A 17,038-nucleotide genomic window follows, 5' to 3' on the forward strand; every position below is an offset into this window, starting at 1 on the left:
TATTTTAAAGTGAAAATGTAAACATGGGGTGAAAAATCGTAATCAAACACTCTCTAAGAAAGAGAAAATTAATGTTCATCAAAAATTGATGATGTTGATAAATAAAAGACATTGTTTGAGGAACAAATTTATTCTTTAAACTTTTTATTTTGATATTATTAATATGTTATTATAAATGGGAAAAAACTTTTTAAAAAAACCACAGGCACAAAACCATCAGTTTTTTTATTTTTAAATTAACCCTATTAAAAAATTACATCTAATTATGACTAGAGAATTGTGTCAGATCTTGAGAAATGGCAGATTGGTTTACTTTATTGCCAACCAAAACTCCAATCAATTCCCATTAAATAAGTTTGAAAAAGCTACCAGGATAAAATAAAACAAAAGCAAAGTCTGAAGTCTATATAAAGAAAGAAAGTTGAACCTGTATGCGATTCAGGCCTTGTTCAAAACCAAGGACTAACTTAAAAGCCATGTCACCGGCGCCATTCTACAGCTCTGACTCAGACTCAGAGATGGGAATAGAGAAGAGAACGTCATTGCTCGAGGATTTCGTTCAAAGGGCCGGTGGTTGTGCCGTAATCGACGGTGGTTTTGCTACTCAGCTCGAGAAACACGGTGCCGCAATCAATGATCCTCTTTGGAGTGCTCTTTGTTTGATCAAACAACCCGAACTTATCAAAAGGGTCTTTCTCTCTCTCTCCCTTCTTTCATTTCTCTTTAATATATTCTATTAATGGCTCAATTTTGAGTTTGTATATTTGCATTTTGAAGGTACATTTGGAATATTTGGAGGCTGGTGCACACATTTTGGTCACTTCTTCGTATCAGGCAGGTTTCTCTCTTGTTTGTTTCTATTCATGTCGCAAGCTTAAAATTGGATTTGGGTTATCTTTAGCATCACGGATGCAGAAAAATGATGAGATTCTCAAGCACAAGAATCACTAATTTAACTGATCATTGTTTCTTCAATTTCAGAAAAGGGTTTTGGTATAAAATTAAATCTAGCAGAACATCTTGTATGAGTTGATTACTTAATGTTGTAATCATCATTCTGTATGTATATGAAATTTGGTTCTTGTACAATTACTGAAAAAGTATAATCAAATAAGTGGACAATTTCTAAACTTTTGGCTTGATGATGTTTCTCTACTCTGCTGCTACTGTTTTAAACTGGATAACAACTTATTCTTGTAACTAAATGCATCATTATTTGCTTTGCGATGCATTTTCTCTCAAAAGATTGCAGGACACAGAAGTTGGTTTGTACACGTTTTGTGATTAAATCACATTTTTTTCCCCTAATTTTCAAATTCAGTGTCATTGATAAGCAAGCAAAATGGGTGTAAAGCAGCAGGAAAACAATTTTCAAAATGACTTGTACTAGAGCTAAATTCATTATATATTTGGTAGATAGTGTGGCTTAAAATTGAACTTTAGTTGTATCCTATTGTGCAGGCTACTCTTCCTGGATTTGTGTCAAAGGGACTTAGTATTGAAGAAGGAGAATCATTATTAAGGAAGAGTGTTAAGTTGGCAGTTGAAGCCCGTGATAAGTTCTGGGATGCTTGGAAAGGAAATACCATTCATGGATACCACCGAGCTCTGGTTGCAGCCTCCATTGGAAGTTATGGAGCTTATCTTGCTGATGGTTCAGAGTACAGGTGGAGCCCCTTAAACTTTCATATTTTGTTTTGAGGCTTTAGATGACATGGATTCCATAATTCATAATTCAATGTTTTACCATATGATTGGCACAGTGGATACTATGGGCCAGATGTGAATCTAGAAAAGCTCAAGGATTTTCATAGACGCAGATTGCAGGTCCTCGTGGAAGCAGGTCCAGATTTACTGGCCTTTGAGACCATTCCTAATAAACTTGAAGCACAGGTTTGTTGTTCTCCCACTTCTTCTGTGTTGATTGCCATATTCTTAGAGGAAGCTGATTGAATGTGTAAGAGTAAGCATTAGGAGTAAACAAGAATGGGAATTTTCCAGAAAATAGTGTAGCTTATATGGGAAAAAAAGGTTTAGTTTCACACTTAAGAAACAAAGATTTGAACCAGAACACAATGGAATGAAGAAGCTAAGGTGTAATTTTTTGTGTTCTATGCGCATAAAGCATAGACTAGAAGTAGTTGTAAATTATTTAGATGAACTAAGTTGATCAAGAAAGGAAGATTTGTATATGAACCAAGCGAAAAAGCTTTAACCCTGAAAGGACCTGAAAAGAAACAAGAAGAAGATTATCTTCCTTATAAGAGAAATTTTATTCTTTTTTACAGTCTCATATCTCTATTACCGTGTAGGTTGCAGCTATATGTTGGCAAAACGTTACCTTAATTGAGTAGCATTTTAAAAAATATGTACTATATTGTTGCTTTCTAGCTAGAATTATTGTATGACAAGCGAACTAAAGGGCAAAGGAATTTTACTTTGCTTAATTGGTGAGCTTTTAGCTGTCCCTTTGATGAATTAATGGAATGTTGATCAACCATGAAATATTATTCATTATGTTACAGTAATTTTATTCAAGCCTCTCCAACTGTCAGAATCTCCTTTTGTTTTTAAATTGCATCATGATGACATGTTAACAACAATTTCCAGGCATGTGTAGAGTTGCTTGAAGAAGAAAACGTGAAGATTCCATCATGGATTTGCTTCAGCTGCGTTGATGGAGAGAATGCCCCATCTGGTGAGACTTTCAAAGAGTGCCTTGATGTTATAAATAAGAGCAACAAAGTGAATGCAGTTGGAATCAACTGTGCTCCTCCCCATTTTATCGAGACCCTTATATGCAAATTCAAGAAGGTGACCAAGTAAACCTCAACTAAGAGACTAATTAACTGAGAAATCCCAATCTAAACATTTTCCTGAAATTTTCATGTGCAGTTAACCGACAAGTTAGTGGTTGTATATCCCAACAGTGGTGAGATATGGGATGGGAGAGCTAAAAGATGGCTGGTGAGTTCTTTTGCTATTGAATCTGCTCTGTATATAACGTTGAAGTTCTGATTTTTTTCCTTTCTGTGCATTGGAAAAGCCATCAACTTGTTTCGATGATGAGAAATTCGAGTCGTTTGCTGGGCGTTGGCATGAATTAGGAGCAAGCCTAATTGGAGGCTGCTGTCGGACTACACCTTGTACCATTCGAGCCATTGCAAAGGTTGTAAAACAAAGAGACTAAAGTTAGTCGTTGGTCTTCATTCCTTCACCTTCAAGAATAGCTATGATTTATTTCCTTCTTTTTCCTTTAATGTAGTTGCTTATGTCTAACCATTTCTTTTCAATCTTGTCTTGTTTGTTAGTCGGTAGGTAATTACATTTTAAAATCTTTAATCAGTTGTTGAAATCGAATCTTCCTATTCTTTTGATTCATTTTATAGAAATTACTGATGCCATTTTGGCTATGGTTATTTGTTTGTGTTATTGTGCAAGTAATGAATGTGATCATTTTATGAATACATACAAGTTTCTGATGAGTTCTAGCGGATCAACAAATAAACCTTTTCGTGGTTGGGTCTCGTCTAAACAAATCATAAAATGAAAGGAAATTACTTTTTGTTTTCTTTTTCTATGCCAAATACTAGATTTGCAAGTCTACTAACGACTGCAATTATATGTAGAGAGTTGCTTGAAGAAGCCACAATGCTTGACACATAAGTTGATTGGTTTGAGTGTTGGTGAGGCTACATGCCTCTTGGTTTTTCCTTAAATTGTTTAAATCCTGCAAACATGTGTTAGAATTACTTTGTTAAGTTACCAAACAACCAATTTGTACTAGTTTCTCATATAGGCCTTAATTGTTCAACTCAAGCCTAAACTTGTTCTATTTCTTCCACAATTTATACATAATTTGATTTCCACTAGAAAGTTAGCTATCGATTCTACAATCTGTTTATTCTTTACCTCATAGTTTTTTATTGTTTAGGATCTCATAAGCTTTCAGAGAATTGGATCATTGGAAGATTATACCATTTTGATAAACCAATTTTCAGTCATTATTCTATAACTCTATCTGCCTCAACTACTGCTTCATGAATTTGGGGCTTTGTGAGTAGAAAAGGATTGCAGCCCCTATTTTAGTAACCAGGAAGGAATGCTATATTCTGAATAACCTACTACACCCTTCCATACAGGACAATTATATATTTATCCAATTTTAATACATTTATCATCTATTTCAAAATTACTATGGTTGATAAGCAACCTAATCTATACTATATATAATAGCGGAAGCAGAGAGAAATGAGGAGAAATATTTTAGAAGCCTTTTTGATGAGTTGTCAACGTAGTATAAAATCAAAATAAAAAAGATTTAATTAATTAAAAATAAGAAATTTATATTTATAATATATTAAACAATTATTACCCTATTAATTAAAATAATAAAAGACAATAAGAGTTACAGGAAGATGAAAAAACACAAAGCAAAGAAATCCAAAAGTCACAAATAAACTTCTATATAAAGCATGATAGATAGTATTCCACCATTATATTCATTGGTCATGATAGATAGTATTATATTTTTGAAGGTAATTATTCGATTTTTTTCATATGTTGTAGTTATTTTGTTCTCAATTGTGTTGTTTTATTTTTATTAAACAATAGTTGTTATAATTTTATCTTTCAGATCCATTTCTGCCGTTATCCAGGTTTTATACCTCTCGCTACCTTATCCATGTTTTCTTTTTTATTTGTCTTTTTTTTCCAACCGATATCTCCAATTGAAGAAATCCGACAGAAATAGAAGATGCATTGACAACTAAAATCGGGAAACACAAAGGTGTCAAAAATTACAAGAAATTATTATGTTTCTCAAGGTAATTATTCGATTTTTTCATATGTTGTAGTTATTTTTGCTCTCAATTGTGTTGTTTTATTTTTATTAAACAATAGATGTTATAGTTTCATCTTTCAGAGATGGAATTCCATTTCCGTCGTTACCCAGGTTCCCTACCTCTCGCTACCTTATCCATGTTTTTTTTATTTGTTTTTTTTTTCAAAATGACTAAAATAAGGATTTTGTATATTTACAATTTTTTTTAGTATATGTTGCTAGGTGTTATCGTTTCGATTGTTAATAACTAAAATTTAGATTTTCGGCTTTATATGAACTCAATTGTTAGTTTTAATTGAAGTTAGATTAATTTTTCTAATTCGGAACCTGTTGAAACCCACTCATTTTTTTAGTTTGAGTTTATCTAACTGATATGAATTATATTTTTTTTATTTTTATACATTTTGGTACAAATACATATAAAGTTTCACCCAATAGTTGTTCATTGAAGTTATAGACATATTGAAAAAAATATTAAAGATGAATGGAAATGAAGGTAAATTACAATATAAATTATAAATTATGTTATATTATTATTATTATTATTATTATTATTATTATTATTATTATTATTATCAAGAAGGTATTTTTTCTCAGTTCTCTAGACAAAGAGATTGTAAGCGTCTAATACACTTGATAAGATGTTTATTCTTGAAGAATTTGGATTATGCTAGATACGAATTCAAAATGAAGGTCAATAAAAATAAATTTTGATGCTCAAAATCCTAAAAATGTACATTAATTATGAGATATTGAGATAATTGCTTTTGCAACATTGGCTTATATAGTTTTTAACTATTATATTGTGGTTTGTACAAAATTGTTAGTATTTCAAGACTTTTTAACAGATGAAAATGAAACTTGATCATATGACAAGTTGTTGAAAAATATTAATTAAAAAATATTATTATTTGAATCTCTTCAAATTCTCAAATGTTGAGCATAATGATTCTAATTAATAGAATTAATTTCACATATTACTTATAAAACGTTTTTTTTTTGTACTGAGTGGTTACAATTGCGATTTAATTCTATTTAACTAAAATTAATTTATAGACTTAATACTTCATTAAGAAAAAAATAAAAAAATTTAATTAATGTACAAAAAGTATTTTCACTCTCCTCTTTATATGTTTATATCTTGACATTCTCTCTTATTTTCAGAAAAAAAACGAGAGGAAGATAGTTCTCTCCTAATTATCTTTTTTTATCCCTTCATTTTTGTTTTCTATTCTTTTGTTTGTTTTTCTTACTTATGAAATTCAAGAATATATAATTATTAGAAAATATTAATGAAGTCAACTAAGTGATATCTGCGAGTGTGGCTGATATTCTATATAATGAAATAATGAAGAACAAATTGATTGAATGTCTTGATGAGATATTACGAGATGAAAATAGGAGAAAACATCACTTTAAGCTTATTCAATTGGATATATTGGGTTATTGTAGCATAATGAATAATTAAATTCAAATACTTGGTTATTATGAAATTCTATCAAGCAAAATGATTATCATCAAGACGAATTTGTGGCTAATTCTTATGAATTTTATTTTTTATATGTAACATATTGAATTAATAAAGTTTTTTCATATGCAATATTAGAAAAGTATTGATTGTAATAGTTTATATCATAATATATTGATGTTGCTTCCATTTTAACATAGATTGTAATTCTTTTGTATCGTAGATATAATATTTAATTGTAGTTTAATTCAATTTTTATTTAATATAGATTGTAATTCTTTTGTATCCTAGATATAATATTTAATTTTAATTGTAGTTTAATTCATTTTTCGGTTTTTCATTATATTCTAATATATTTTTTAATTAATCTCTTATTTTATTATCATTATTTCACAGAATTCCAGTTACATAAAAATATAAAAATGTATTAAAATTATTAAAAAGTACAAATCATTGAATTTTGTAAAAATAAATAAATCATTCACCTTTAATTAAAATTCTTTAAAAAAATTCATCAATTATTTTCAAAATTAATTTAATTTAATTTGAATTATCAATAAAAAATATATATTAATTTCAAATATACATAATATAAATTTTTTTCATAGGATTATATAAAATTACTTAAAAGTAAATATGTCAATTTATTTATTTATCTAAATTATATAAAAGTTTTATATCCCGTGCATTGCACGGGTTTTCGACTAGTATCACATAATATGCTCATACAAGGTTAATTCATTCATAAAACAATAAATAAATTCTAAAATAAAATAATAAGAAATAGTGTTAGAGTTATTGTCCTAAAAGACAATTTGTTTTACAAAATAGCATATTATCTTTTATCACACAATCAAATTTAAATGAAAAAAATCCATAGTTTGTAATCATATGTTTAAGGTGTTCATACGAGATGAAGTAGAATAACCTCATAGAACAATCTAAAATGATTATGAACTTAGTTAGAAGTCATTTACTTAATTCTTTTCAATTTTGAGAACCTGCTTTTCTAGCACGCCCGTAAGAATCCACAAAAGTCAAAGTTGGAATTAGTGTAAATTCTTAAAACAATGTACCAATGAATCTATGTCGCTCTTGCATTTATCATAAAGAAACGACAATGACTCAAACCACTGGACTAATGTGATAGGGTGGTATCTTTCACATATTAGTACTCTATCTATAACGGCCGCAAAAAATAATAGTTACATTATTATATTTTTGTTTAAAATTAGAACCTTAAAATAATTAATTGAGGTTATATAATTAATTAGTTATACAATAAATCAAGTCTATCTAAAATATTAAACTAACAAAAAAAAAATAATCTTATAGTTAAAGATAATGATGAAAACCGTAGTAGATTTAATGAGTAATTAAAGAGATTATGAAATCTTTTAAAAAAAAGAAGATAGTATTAAATAATAATAATTATTATTATTATAAATATGCATTCGGTATTAATTGACTCCAATTATCGATGGTTAGTATGTTAAACTATAAAATATTGACTTATTGTTAGGTTCTAAGATGTAAAGTTTAGAAAATTAATTTATCGGTATGTTTATGACATTGATTCATTTTAGCGACATTTTAGTTATTAACAACAGTCTAATATTAATTAAAGAAAAGAAAATTTGAAATGGGCATTACACTATCCTCATAACGGTTATATTACTTTGAATTCACCTTTAAACATTAAAATGATCCCACATGGAGTGCCAAATTATTTGTGATTTTTTTTTTTTGTGAAAAATCACCGATTAATTCTAACCTTGTCTTTTGTGGATTTTGCGGGCGTGCCAAAGAATCATGTTTCTAAAATTGAAATTAATAATTAATTCCTCACTTCTAACCAAAAGATTGCACCAAGGATCAAATATTGAAAAAAAAAATCATTTTGTCATCGAACCAATTGAACTAAAAGTTTAGGTTGGTAGTTAAAGGACCAATTTATATTAATATGAGACACACCCGCACATGAATGTCAACTGGGATTGAAGCATGCACTACACAAGCCCATATTAACATATCCTGCAATTAAATCAATAAATGAGTTTGTCAAGATTCGATTGATCGCTTTGTTAAAGACACTATAATACCATATCATGAAATTAACTGAATAAAAAGTTCAGCCCATAGCTAAAGACCAAATTCATATCAATATCTAATACCTTTACTTGATTGGATGGAGGGTTTAGATGGGTTAATAAGGGAAGGGTTAGTAAGCGTTGATAGAAACTCTTGTTTGGGAGGGTGAAGGATTAGTAAAGATTTCTACAAACCCATGTTTAGAACACAAAAAAAATTAGAAGGGTAAGAGTTTGGAGGGGTTTTGAAGGGTTTTTTTTAAGAAATTTAATCCAATTTTTAACCCTCCAATTTGGTGGGTTTGGAATGGTTAGAAATTACCCTTCCTTCCCCTTCCTTACCTTTCCCTACCATTCTCTATTCTTCCTTTATTAACCCTTCCCTACCCTTTATCCAATGTTCATAGCTCCATTGCAAAAGCTTCATTAGCTTTGCAACTGGTACCAAGATGAATTCAGCACACAAGAATTAAGAATTTTTTATTTTATTTAGTTAGAAGAGTTTTGATTACAAAAGAAAATTGACAATCTTGTAGAGGTATTGCATTTAATAACAAACTTAACACTTAAAAACTAAATTGAAATCTTGGAAACAATAAAAAGAACTTTGAGAACTCTTTTGAAAACGGTTGGAATCTTTGATCGAAACTTGAGTAACAGGTTGGAATCTTGGGAGAGTTGAAAGGAATCTTGAAGAATAGAGAAATAGAAGGTTTGGGAGAAGAGAAGCAGAGATGACGAGGAAGATATAGGGTTAGCGAAGACTTTTATTGTTTTGTTCCTTTCCATTGAAAAAAAAATCTAAGCATTTTATAGTTGTTTCTATTATAAATATGTTTCAAGGCTAGGCTTAGGTGTGGGGATGGACTAGGTTTCGTAGGTTAGCTCGTGGTTGTGTTCGGATGCATTTGGAGAAATCGGGTGGATCGAAACGGACTCCGGACGAGGACTGGTCTCTGACACGCTGAGTTAGAGGTTAGTTTATATATATATATATATATATATATATATATATATATTTATTATTATTATTATTATTATTTATTTTTCATTCTTTCTTATTTCTTTTATTTATAAAAATGGAAACTGTACCTAAAATTAAACATAAACTTTTTATATATATTTAAAAATAAGATTTATTTTATTTTGGATCAATAGTAACTTTACCACATAAAATATTGTTCTCAAATAGATATAATAATAGATTTTTTTATGTATTTTCATTGAGCTTATTTTATCGTAGTTTTAATTATTGTTAAAACTTTTTAGAAAAAATATAAAAATAAACTTTGTGGTTATATTTGTTTTCGATCGTAATCTATGTGGTTTAAAACTTTTTAAAATGGTACCATGTATTTTAATCCGTTAACAAACATAAATATGTACTTCAATCCGTTAGCAAACATAAGCATTTCTGTATAACAATATTAAAAATGATGAGTTTACAGTCAAAGTTAAAAAAATCTTAGGAGGTAATTTTTGTCATTCTCTCTTCTCCTTTGCTCTTTCTTCTCTCTCCTCTATCATCCTCACCATTCTTCGCATATCTTCTTCCCAGCCAGAACACTGAGCAAAATCCACAGCTCAAAGGATTATTCTCCCCTGCAAATTAGAAACCAGCTCGAATTCACATCTCAACGGATCAATGTTCTTCATCTTCTCTCCACTCTGATTTCTTCTTTCCGTTCGTCACCATCATTCAATCATCTTCAATTTGGCAGATCTCTTTTTACATCTCCTCTTTCTTATGCCGTCTTCGTTCGATCGTCACACCAGAATCTTCAATTTCTTCTTATGTTCACCACAATTCTAAAAAATCCAGTATCAGAAAATTTACAGTTCAAAATCCCAGAAAAATGAAAGTTAAAAACCAGAAAAATCACAGACCTTTCCTTACTCCTAAGCTCAAAAAGCAGGAATGAAAATTTTGAAGTGGGACGTTAAAGAAAATTCAAAGAAAATAAAGTGTCCATAACAAAAAAAAAAAAACTCATTTATATAAAATTGATTTGGCATTAAAGGCAAATTATCTCTTCAATTTTTTTGTATGCAGGAAACAAGAGATCAAAATTGTTTTGGGAGAAACCGAGCCAATATGATTGATGACATGCAGGTGGACGGACAGGTGGCGGTGATAACCGAAAGTGACTTGAGCAAGGAGACAAATGAGGTGAACGGCGACGCGTCAAAGTGACTGATGAATGGTGGAGCTACGAGGAATTGAAGAGAAATAAGTTGGACGAAGAATGGTTGCTCCGGCTGGATGAAGAAAACACACACAGTGAATAGGCGAAGAAGAAACAGAGGATGCAATGGAATAATTGGGACATGGGACACTCGAATGAGGCAAATGGGAGAAGCAAAAGAAGCAGGAAGACGAAGAGGACTGTGCAGAATAAAAGTTAATTAATAATAAAATAAATTAAAAGATAAATTTACCCTTTTGACTTTTTGACTAAAAAGGCCACATCATCCATTTTTAAGGGCGTTAGATTTTTTGCCGATCATTGCTAACAGATTGAAGTTCATGGTACCATTTAAAAAAAATTTAAACTACATGCGTTACAATTGAAAACAGGTATAATCACAAGGTTTATTTTTTTACTTTCCCAAACTTTTTATCCCACCATGTGAATGTATTTGGTAGGAATTTGAAATCTATTCGCACAAATTGGATTGAGTTTGACAACTGACCTACAAAGTTATTGATAACATTGTGATATTATCCCAAGGATCAAAAGGGATATTCGCCAAGGACCTACCACAAGAGACCCGCAGGCGAACCTATGAGGCGAATCTCCATGAACCCTCGATTCGCCATTAGAAACAGCTGGGCCGCCCCGGCAGTAAAGGCCATTAATGAGCTATCAATTAGCTAACCGATCAGCTTAAAGGTAACCAGTAACCGCCATTAATGGGACATTAATGGAGACTTTCTAGTTACTGCAAGTTACAACTTCTTGACTATATATATAGCCTATACATCAGGCTATCAAGGTACACACATTCACTTACCCTTTGTCAATTCAGTTTGCTCTCTTGTTCTACCTTACTGACTTTGGCATCGGAGCTTCCCCCCGTCGAACCCAACGACGCCCCCCACATAGACGGAATCTAATCGGAAATTCTCCACGAGTTATCAATTGGTGCGGTGAGCGTGGATCTCTAACAAACAGAAGATCACAAAATCTTGATTGTATAGAGTTTCACAAAGAACAAAACAATGGAGTCAACAGAATAGAAATCACAATCTCAAACTTTGGCTCAATCAGTACAACAAATCTATCCAAAGATACAGTTCTCCATATATTGGTGGGAAAGAGTTTTCTACATTAAATCTGGAATTTTATGATGAAAAAGATAAGTTTCCTCCCCTTTTTTATTCCATTTTTAATTAAAGAAAATTAAGATCCCTCACTCTTATAAAGTGCTATGAATATCATTACATGTTATTATGATAAATCTAATAAACTGTGAAAGATGAAGTCATAAACACAAATCTTTCATTAAATCTTGCATGCTTACTATGCCCTCATATTTTTATGCATGACAAGTGTAATATGATATTATCATTGAATTAGTACAAATGCATGTATAAGACCCGTAATCTTGGGATTTACAAAAAAAAAATCATCCATTCAATGTGATTTTGTCATTTGATATTAAAATATCATAAAATGGCTCATGTAATTACAAATGATTTAGATCTGGTCGGTCTTTTGGATGAACATCCATATAAACTATTAGAAAAAATTACAAAAATATCATATTTGGTTTTTCCTTGTACAATTCACCATCTATATATGGATTTTCTCCTATATAGTACTTTTAATATCAAAAATTCATATTTTTGAATATTGTTTGGTCAAACAGTTATTTCATTCCATTTTTTACAAGGATGTGTCTATTCATATAAAAACTGTTTATTTGACATTGTTAGAATTTTTGTTACCAACACAAGAGACTTGAAAATATTGAGTCTATTTGTAATTATCCTGTAATTGTCCCTAACTATTAAGGCCATTATGGGCTGATGAATTACCAAATTGGATAAACAAAACTTTCATGTCATGAGCTAACTACAAAATAGTGCAAGTGTCGGTTTCGGATCAGAACATTAATTTATGCGAAATTCTTAAGATATACATGAGAATTCCTTAAAGATTGGAGGATTGTATGTGAAGGTAGGTGAGAGTGGATTTTGAGTAATTTTCCTTACACTCCAAATTGGAGGAGAATCATGGTACATGTATTTTTCTTCCAAAATTACCCTTTCTCTTTTATTTTATTCGTACAACTGAAATGATATAAGAGTAATTTTATATATAACTATATTATTAAATCATCACTTACATTTCTTTAATTACACCTCATTCAAATGAGGCTTTAATGATCTCTGAATGCCATTAATGTATGGATGCACAATATTAATTGCAAGTAAATAGCAACTATGTAAGATATCTTACCTAATATAGAATGTCATAACTTTTATGACGTTTAAAATAAATATGCTATCTTGGATATTAATGCGCATTGAAATATAAAAGGACATTATTCTTAAACCATTCTCATTATGGTTATTTATTAAGAATTCATTATGATATTCATGTGCAGTAGCAATCTTTATGGTTATGACCGTTATACGTGATATTATTATTAAAACAAGCACGATTAAAATTCTATTATGAATTTGTTTGACATATAATATTTACTCGGTTTTATCCTTTGACTAAGTTCATTCAAGAGTCAGGGACCAACGTGAAGGAATTATTAAGTTGATTCCAAGATGAACTAAAAATTCCATAAAGAGAATTGCATCATACATGATATTTGCCAACAAGGCCAACGCAAACAGTCTTTTGCTATGAAGTATGTTCCATGGATCAAGCCGTTGATCCCCAAGGTAAGTGAATATAGCTTTTGTGCCTTACCACAATCTTTTAATAATGGACAGGGTATGCCCTAGTTCTGGAGTTCTTTCAGTACTAACCCGCAGGTACAAGGGAGTTGCTAATACTGCAACCAGTGCCAAACACTAGCATGAAAAATAAAGCTCAATCCAGAGAAGTGTATATTCAGAGTCACTTCAGAAAAATTCCTTGACTACGTCATTAGCCAAAAAGGAGTTAGAGCAAATCCAGATAAAATAAAAGCCTTGCGAGGAAAAAGGTGAAAAGAGCGCCTAAATAAAAGCCATGCGAGGAAAAAGGTGAAAAGAGCGCCTAAATGAAAACCCCACAATGGGTGAGAACAATGCAGAAAGGTACGCCATCAAGTTAACATGAATTCGCCATTCACAGCACGGATCCTGGGGTACGAAGCGGACAGAATGTTTAAAGCTTCCAACTTGCCACAATATAAAAGAAAAGATTCAATATAAGCGGGACATTACATATCCCGAACCCAAAGGAGGGGAGCATGTAGCCGTTGGAAGAAACGCCAAAGCGTACTACAGGTTGGCCACCACACTGAAGCTTACTGGGAGCTGGCAAACTAGATAGCTTTGTCCAGAATAACAAATAACAAGACGACAAGCAGAAGACAGATCCCAAAAAGAAATTCAAAAGTGTCATTAATGTCATAGCAGATGGACTAGTGTATCAGCCACCCGTGGAAAAAGCAAAAATATCCGCTCTGGATAAAACATCCCTCCATTGCTCCTTTTGCAGAAACAGGTCCAGTAATCTCTCCACATGCAGATGCATTGGTAGTAACAATGGCAATTCAAGGATGGGAGATAAAATAAAGCGAGTAAAGACACGGGCAGTTCTCGCAATATCATCACCAAAGGTGCATTCGCCAAACTAAAGGTTGATCCGATCCAAATAGAAACAACCATTATTGACATCGTTGGAGTGATGGGTAACACTATCCAGACCAAGGGCCAGAGGTTGCAGCCCTAATTTCCATCCGTCGTCTGACAATGTACATTCCCACCAGCAAAGGAGGAGTAATGATTAGCGGGAACCAAAAGGTGGCTAAAGAGACTTATACTCGGCGTCACTATCAATCTGCCCACAATCCAAAGAGGACGAAGGTGAGAAATATTAACTTGTCACTACAGCTTTGGACGACACAGAAACGCTCCTTATTGCTGATGGAAAGCGGGTGCGGATCGCCAAAGGATTACAACTTGAGATCAAAGAGGATGTTAAAAAAGTTCTCATTGAGTCTGAAAGCGTATTTACATAGGAGAATGAGATCCCCACAGGAGTAAGCCCAGATGTGATTACTCATAAGTTAAACATCATTGAGGATGCGGTTCTAGTTGCTCAGAAAAGACGGAAGCATGGGCCTAAAAATCAGTATTTTTACATATTCTTATATGTGCATTAAACTGTTATAGTATCCTATATTTTATAATTTATTCTTTCTCGCCATACTTCTTATATTCATTTGCCTAGCTTTTAGTGCTGATATACGCCTAGTGGATGGCGAATGAAAAGTTCCACAGATGGATCAATTACCTCAAAGATAGGACAATTGATCCCATCACGGGCGGATCCCCTTTCCATAAAGATAAGAAGCACAGACCCTCAGGAGCTTTCAAATGAGCACAACTCTCTCCTCAAAGACAGGAAAAGGATTGATCACCATCAAAAGCGGGTTAAAATCGTCTCAAACATGAGATCATTACACCCTCAACTTTCTCCTCAAAGATAGGAGAACACTCTCATGGGAGGATCCATCTTTAGATGATCACCATTCGAGAAAGAGTTAAAACATTCCTTGGACGCAAGGACTTTACACTCTCTCACTCCCTTCCCAAAGAAGGGTTCACAAGTCCTACGGGCGGATCGCTTCACCTCAAAGATAGGTAGCAAGTTGATCCCCTAGGCAGCTTTACTTCCTCTAGAAGGAATAGAACAGCTTCAAACCTTCACAAAGGTTCACACATTGGGGTACGGCTGGCCACCTACCCTAAACAATCATAGAAATCCTAAACCAGATTCTAGAAAATTACTTGCTAAAAGATATAATGCATTAGTAAAAATAGTTCTGGAAAGCAAAGGGTTCATCCAAATAATGAAGCCTAGTCTTCATCTCCAAATAATGAAGCCTCGTCTTCATCCAAATAATGAAGCATCGTCTTCATCTCCAAATAATGAAGCCTCGTCTTCATCCAAGTAATGAAGCCTCGTCTTCATCCAAGTAATGAAGCCTCGTCTTCATCCAAGTAATAAAGCCTCGTCTTCATCTCCAAACAATGAAGCCTCGTCTTCATCAAAGTAATGAATTCACGTCTTCATCATAGAAATAACGAAGTCTCGCCTTCACAAATGCAAAGTAAAAACACTTTGGAAAATGAGTAAAGGCTAAAAAGGCAAATGCCTAGAGTGTCCATACCCCTCACAAAATGCTCAAAAGTCCCTAAATGGCTGATCATTCTTAATGATCCCTAAGGGCGGGTCATTCTCCTCAATATGGCAGAACTAAAGAAAAGAAGTCCCTAAGGCGAAAAATAATCCTATGCGGTAGGAACAAATGGTCCCATAAAGGGCGGGTTATTCCCTTTCTAAAGGAAATATAACTCTCAAGAAGCCCCTAGAGGATAACAATGGATACGGTTGGCCACCTATCCACAAGGAATCAAAAGCCCCTAAAAGTGCATCATATCCATATATGATCCCACATAGGGCGGATCTTGTTCATAAGATCCCGCATAAGGAAGCCCCAAAAGGCGCATCATTTCCATATATGATCCCCCATCTAGGGCTGGTCCACTTTCCTCCAAGATAGAAAAATAAAACACGGCGGATCAAGCCCTGATCACCGCTAGGATTAAAACATTTCTCAGACGTGAGATCTTTACATCCCTCAAAACTTGTCTCAAAAAGAGGAGTTTTCTATACCTATGGCAGATTGATCCACCTCAAAGATAGGAAGTAGATCAAACGCTTACGGTAGCTTGATTCCCTCAAAAGGAATACCAAGCATACAAGCCTTCACAAAGGTTCAAGCCTTCACAAAGGTTCAAACCTTCATAAAAGGTTCACATTCTTAGATACGCCTTTTGGAGGAGCTTCATTCTCCTTAGTCGAGGTTACTATAGCAGGGACCATGCTGTCAATCACAACAGTATCAGCTTTGTCACTCGCCTCCTTAGACACATCATCAAAATCTCCTGATTCAAGGTGATAAAAGCACGCCTGGGAGATCAAACGCCCTAAAGGGCATTCTCGGCATATTAGGGGGGCTTCTGATAACATTGTGATATTATCCCAATGATCAAAAGGGATATTCGCCAAGGACCTACCACAAGAGACCCGCGGGCGAACCTATGAGGCGAATCTCCATGAACCCTCGATTCGCCATTAGAAACGGCTGGGCCGCCCCGGCAGTAAAGGCCATTAATGAGCTATCAATTAGCTAACCGCCAGCTTAAAGGTAACCAGTAACCGCCATTAATGGGACATTAATGGAGACTTTCTAGTTACTGCAAGTTACAACTTCATGACTATATATATAGCCTATACATCAGGCTATCAAGGTACACACATTCACTTACCCTTTGTCAATTCAGTTTGCTCTCTTGTTCTACCTTACTGACTTTGGCATCAGAGCTTCCCCCCGTCGAACCCAACGACGCCCCCCACAGAGACGGAATCTAATCGGAAATTCTCCACGAGTTATCAG

General features: G+C 33.0%; 1 protein-coding gene and 1 long non-coding RNA gene across 2 annotated transcripts; one reads left to right on the forward strand and one right to left on the reverse strand.

Moving 5' to 3' along the window:
* Nucleotides 1–385: 385 nt before the first annotated feature.
* LOC136235084 (homocysteine S-methyltransferase 1) lies at nucleotides 386–3,419 on the forward strand. The gene is made up of 7 exons (XM_066024602.1): nucleotides 386–689; nucleotides 778–834; nucleotides 1,462–1,667; nucleotides 1,764–1,893; nucleotides 2,611–2,814; nucleotides 2,896–2,967; nucleotides 3,047–3,419. The coding sequence occupies exons 1-7, from the start codon at nucleotides 432–434 to the stop codon at nucleotides 3,188–3,190; spliced, it is 1,071 nt and encodes a 356-aa protein (XP_065880674.1). The 5' UTR covers nucleotides 386–431; the 3' UTR covers nucleotides 3,191–3,419.
* Nucleotides 3,420–9,796: 6,377 nt separating this feature from the next.
* Nucleotides 9,797–10,794, reverse strand: LOC136206944 (uncharacterized). Its single transcript, XR_010676502.1, has 2 exons — nucleotides 10,289–10,794; nucleotides 9,797–10,210 (listed from the first exon to the last, which is right to left on the reverse strand). It is a non-coding gene; the product is annotated as an uncharacterized lncRNA (long non-coding RNA).
* Nucleotides 10,795–17,038: the final 6,244 nt, after the last annotated feature.

This window comes from Euphorbia lathyris, chromosome 1 (genome assembly GCF_963576675.1).
Source record: "Euphorbia lathyris chromosome 1, ddEupLath1.1, whole genome shotgun sequence".
Taxonomy (NCBI): domain Eukaryota; kingdom Viridiplantae; phylum Streptophyta; class Magnoliopsida; order Malpighiales; family Euphorbiaceae; genus Euphorbia; species Euphorbia lathyris.

What these genes read in the sequence shown, in the direction of transcription:
- LOC136235084 (XM_066024602.1), top strand. Translation starts at nt 432, where the DNA reads ATGCGATTCAGGCCTTGTTCAAAACCAAGGACTAACTTAAAAGCCATG. An exon ending in GCTGATGGTTCAGAGTACAG is followed by an intron (nt 1,668 to 1,763) that starts GTGGAGCCCCTT and finishes TGATTGGCACAG; the next exon opens with TGGATACTATGGGCCAGATG. An exon ending in TTATATGCAAATTCAAGAAG is followed by an intron (nt 2,815 to 2,895) that starts GTGACCAAGTAA and finishes TTTCATGTGCAG; the next exon opens with TTAACCGACAAGTTAGTGGT.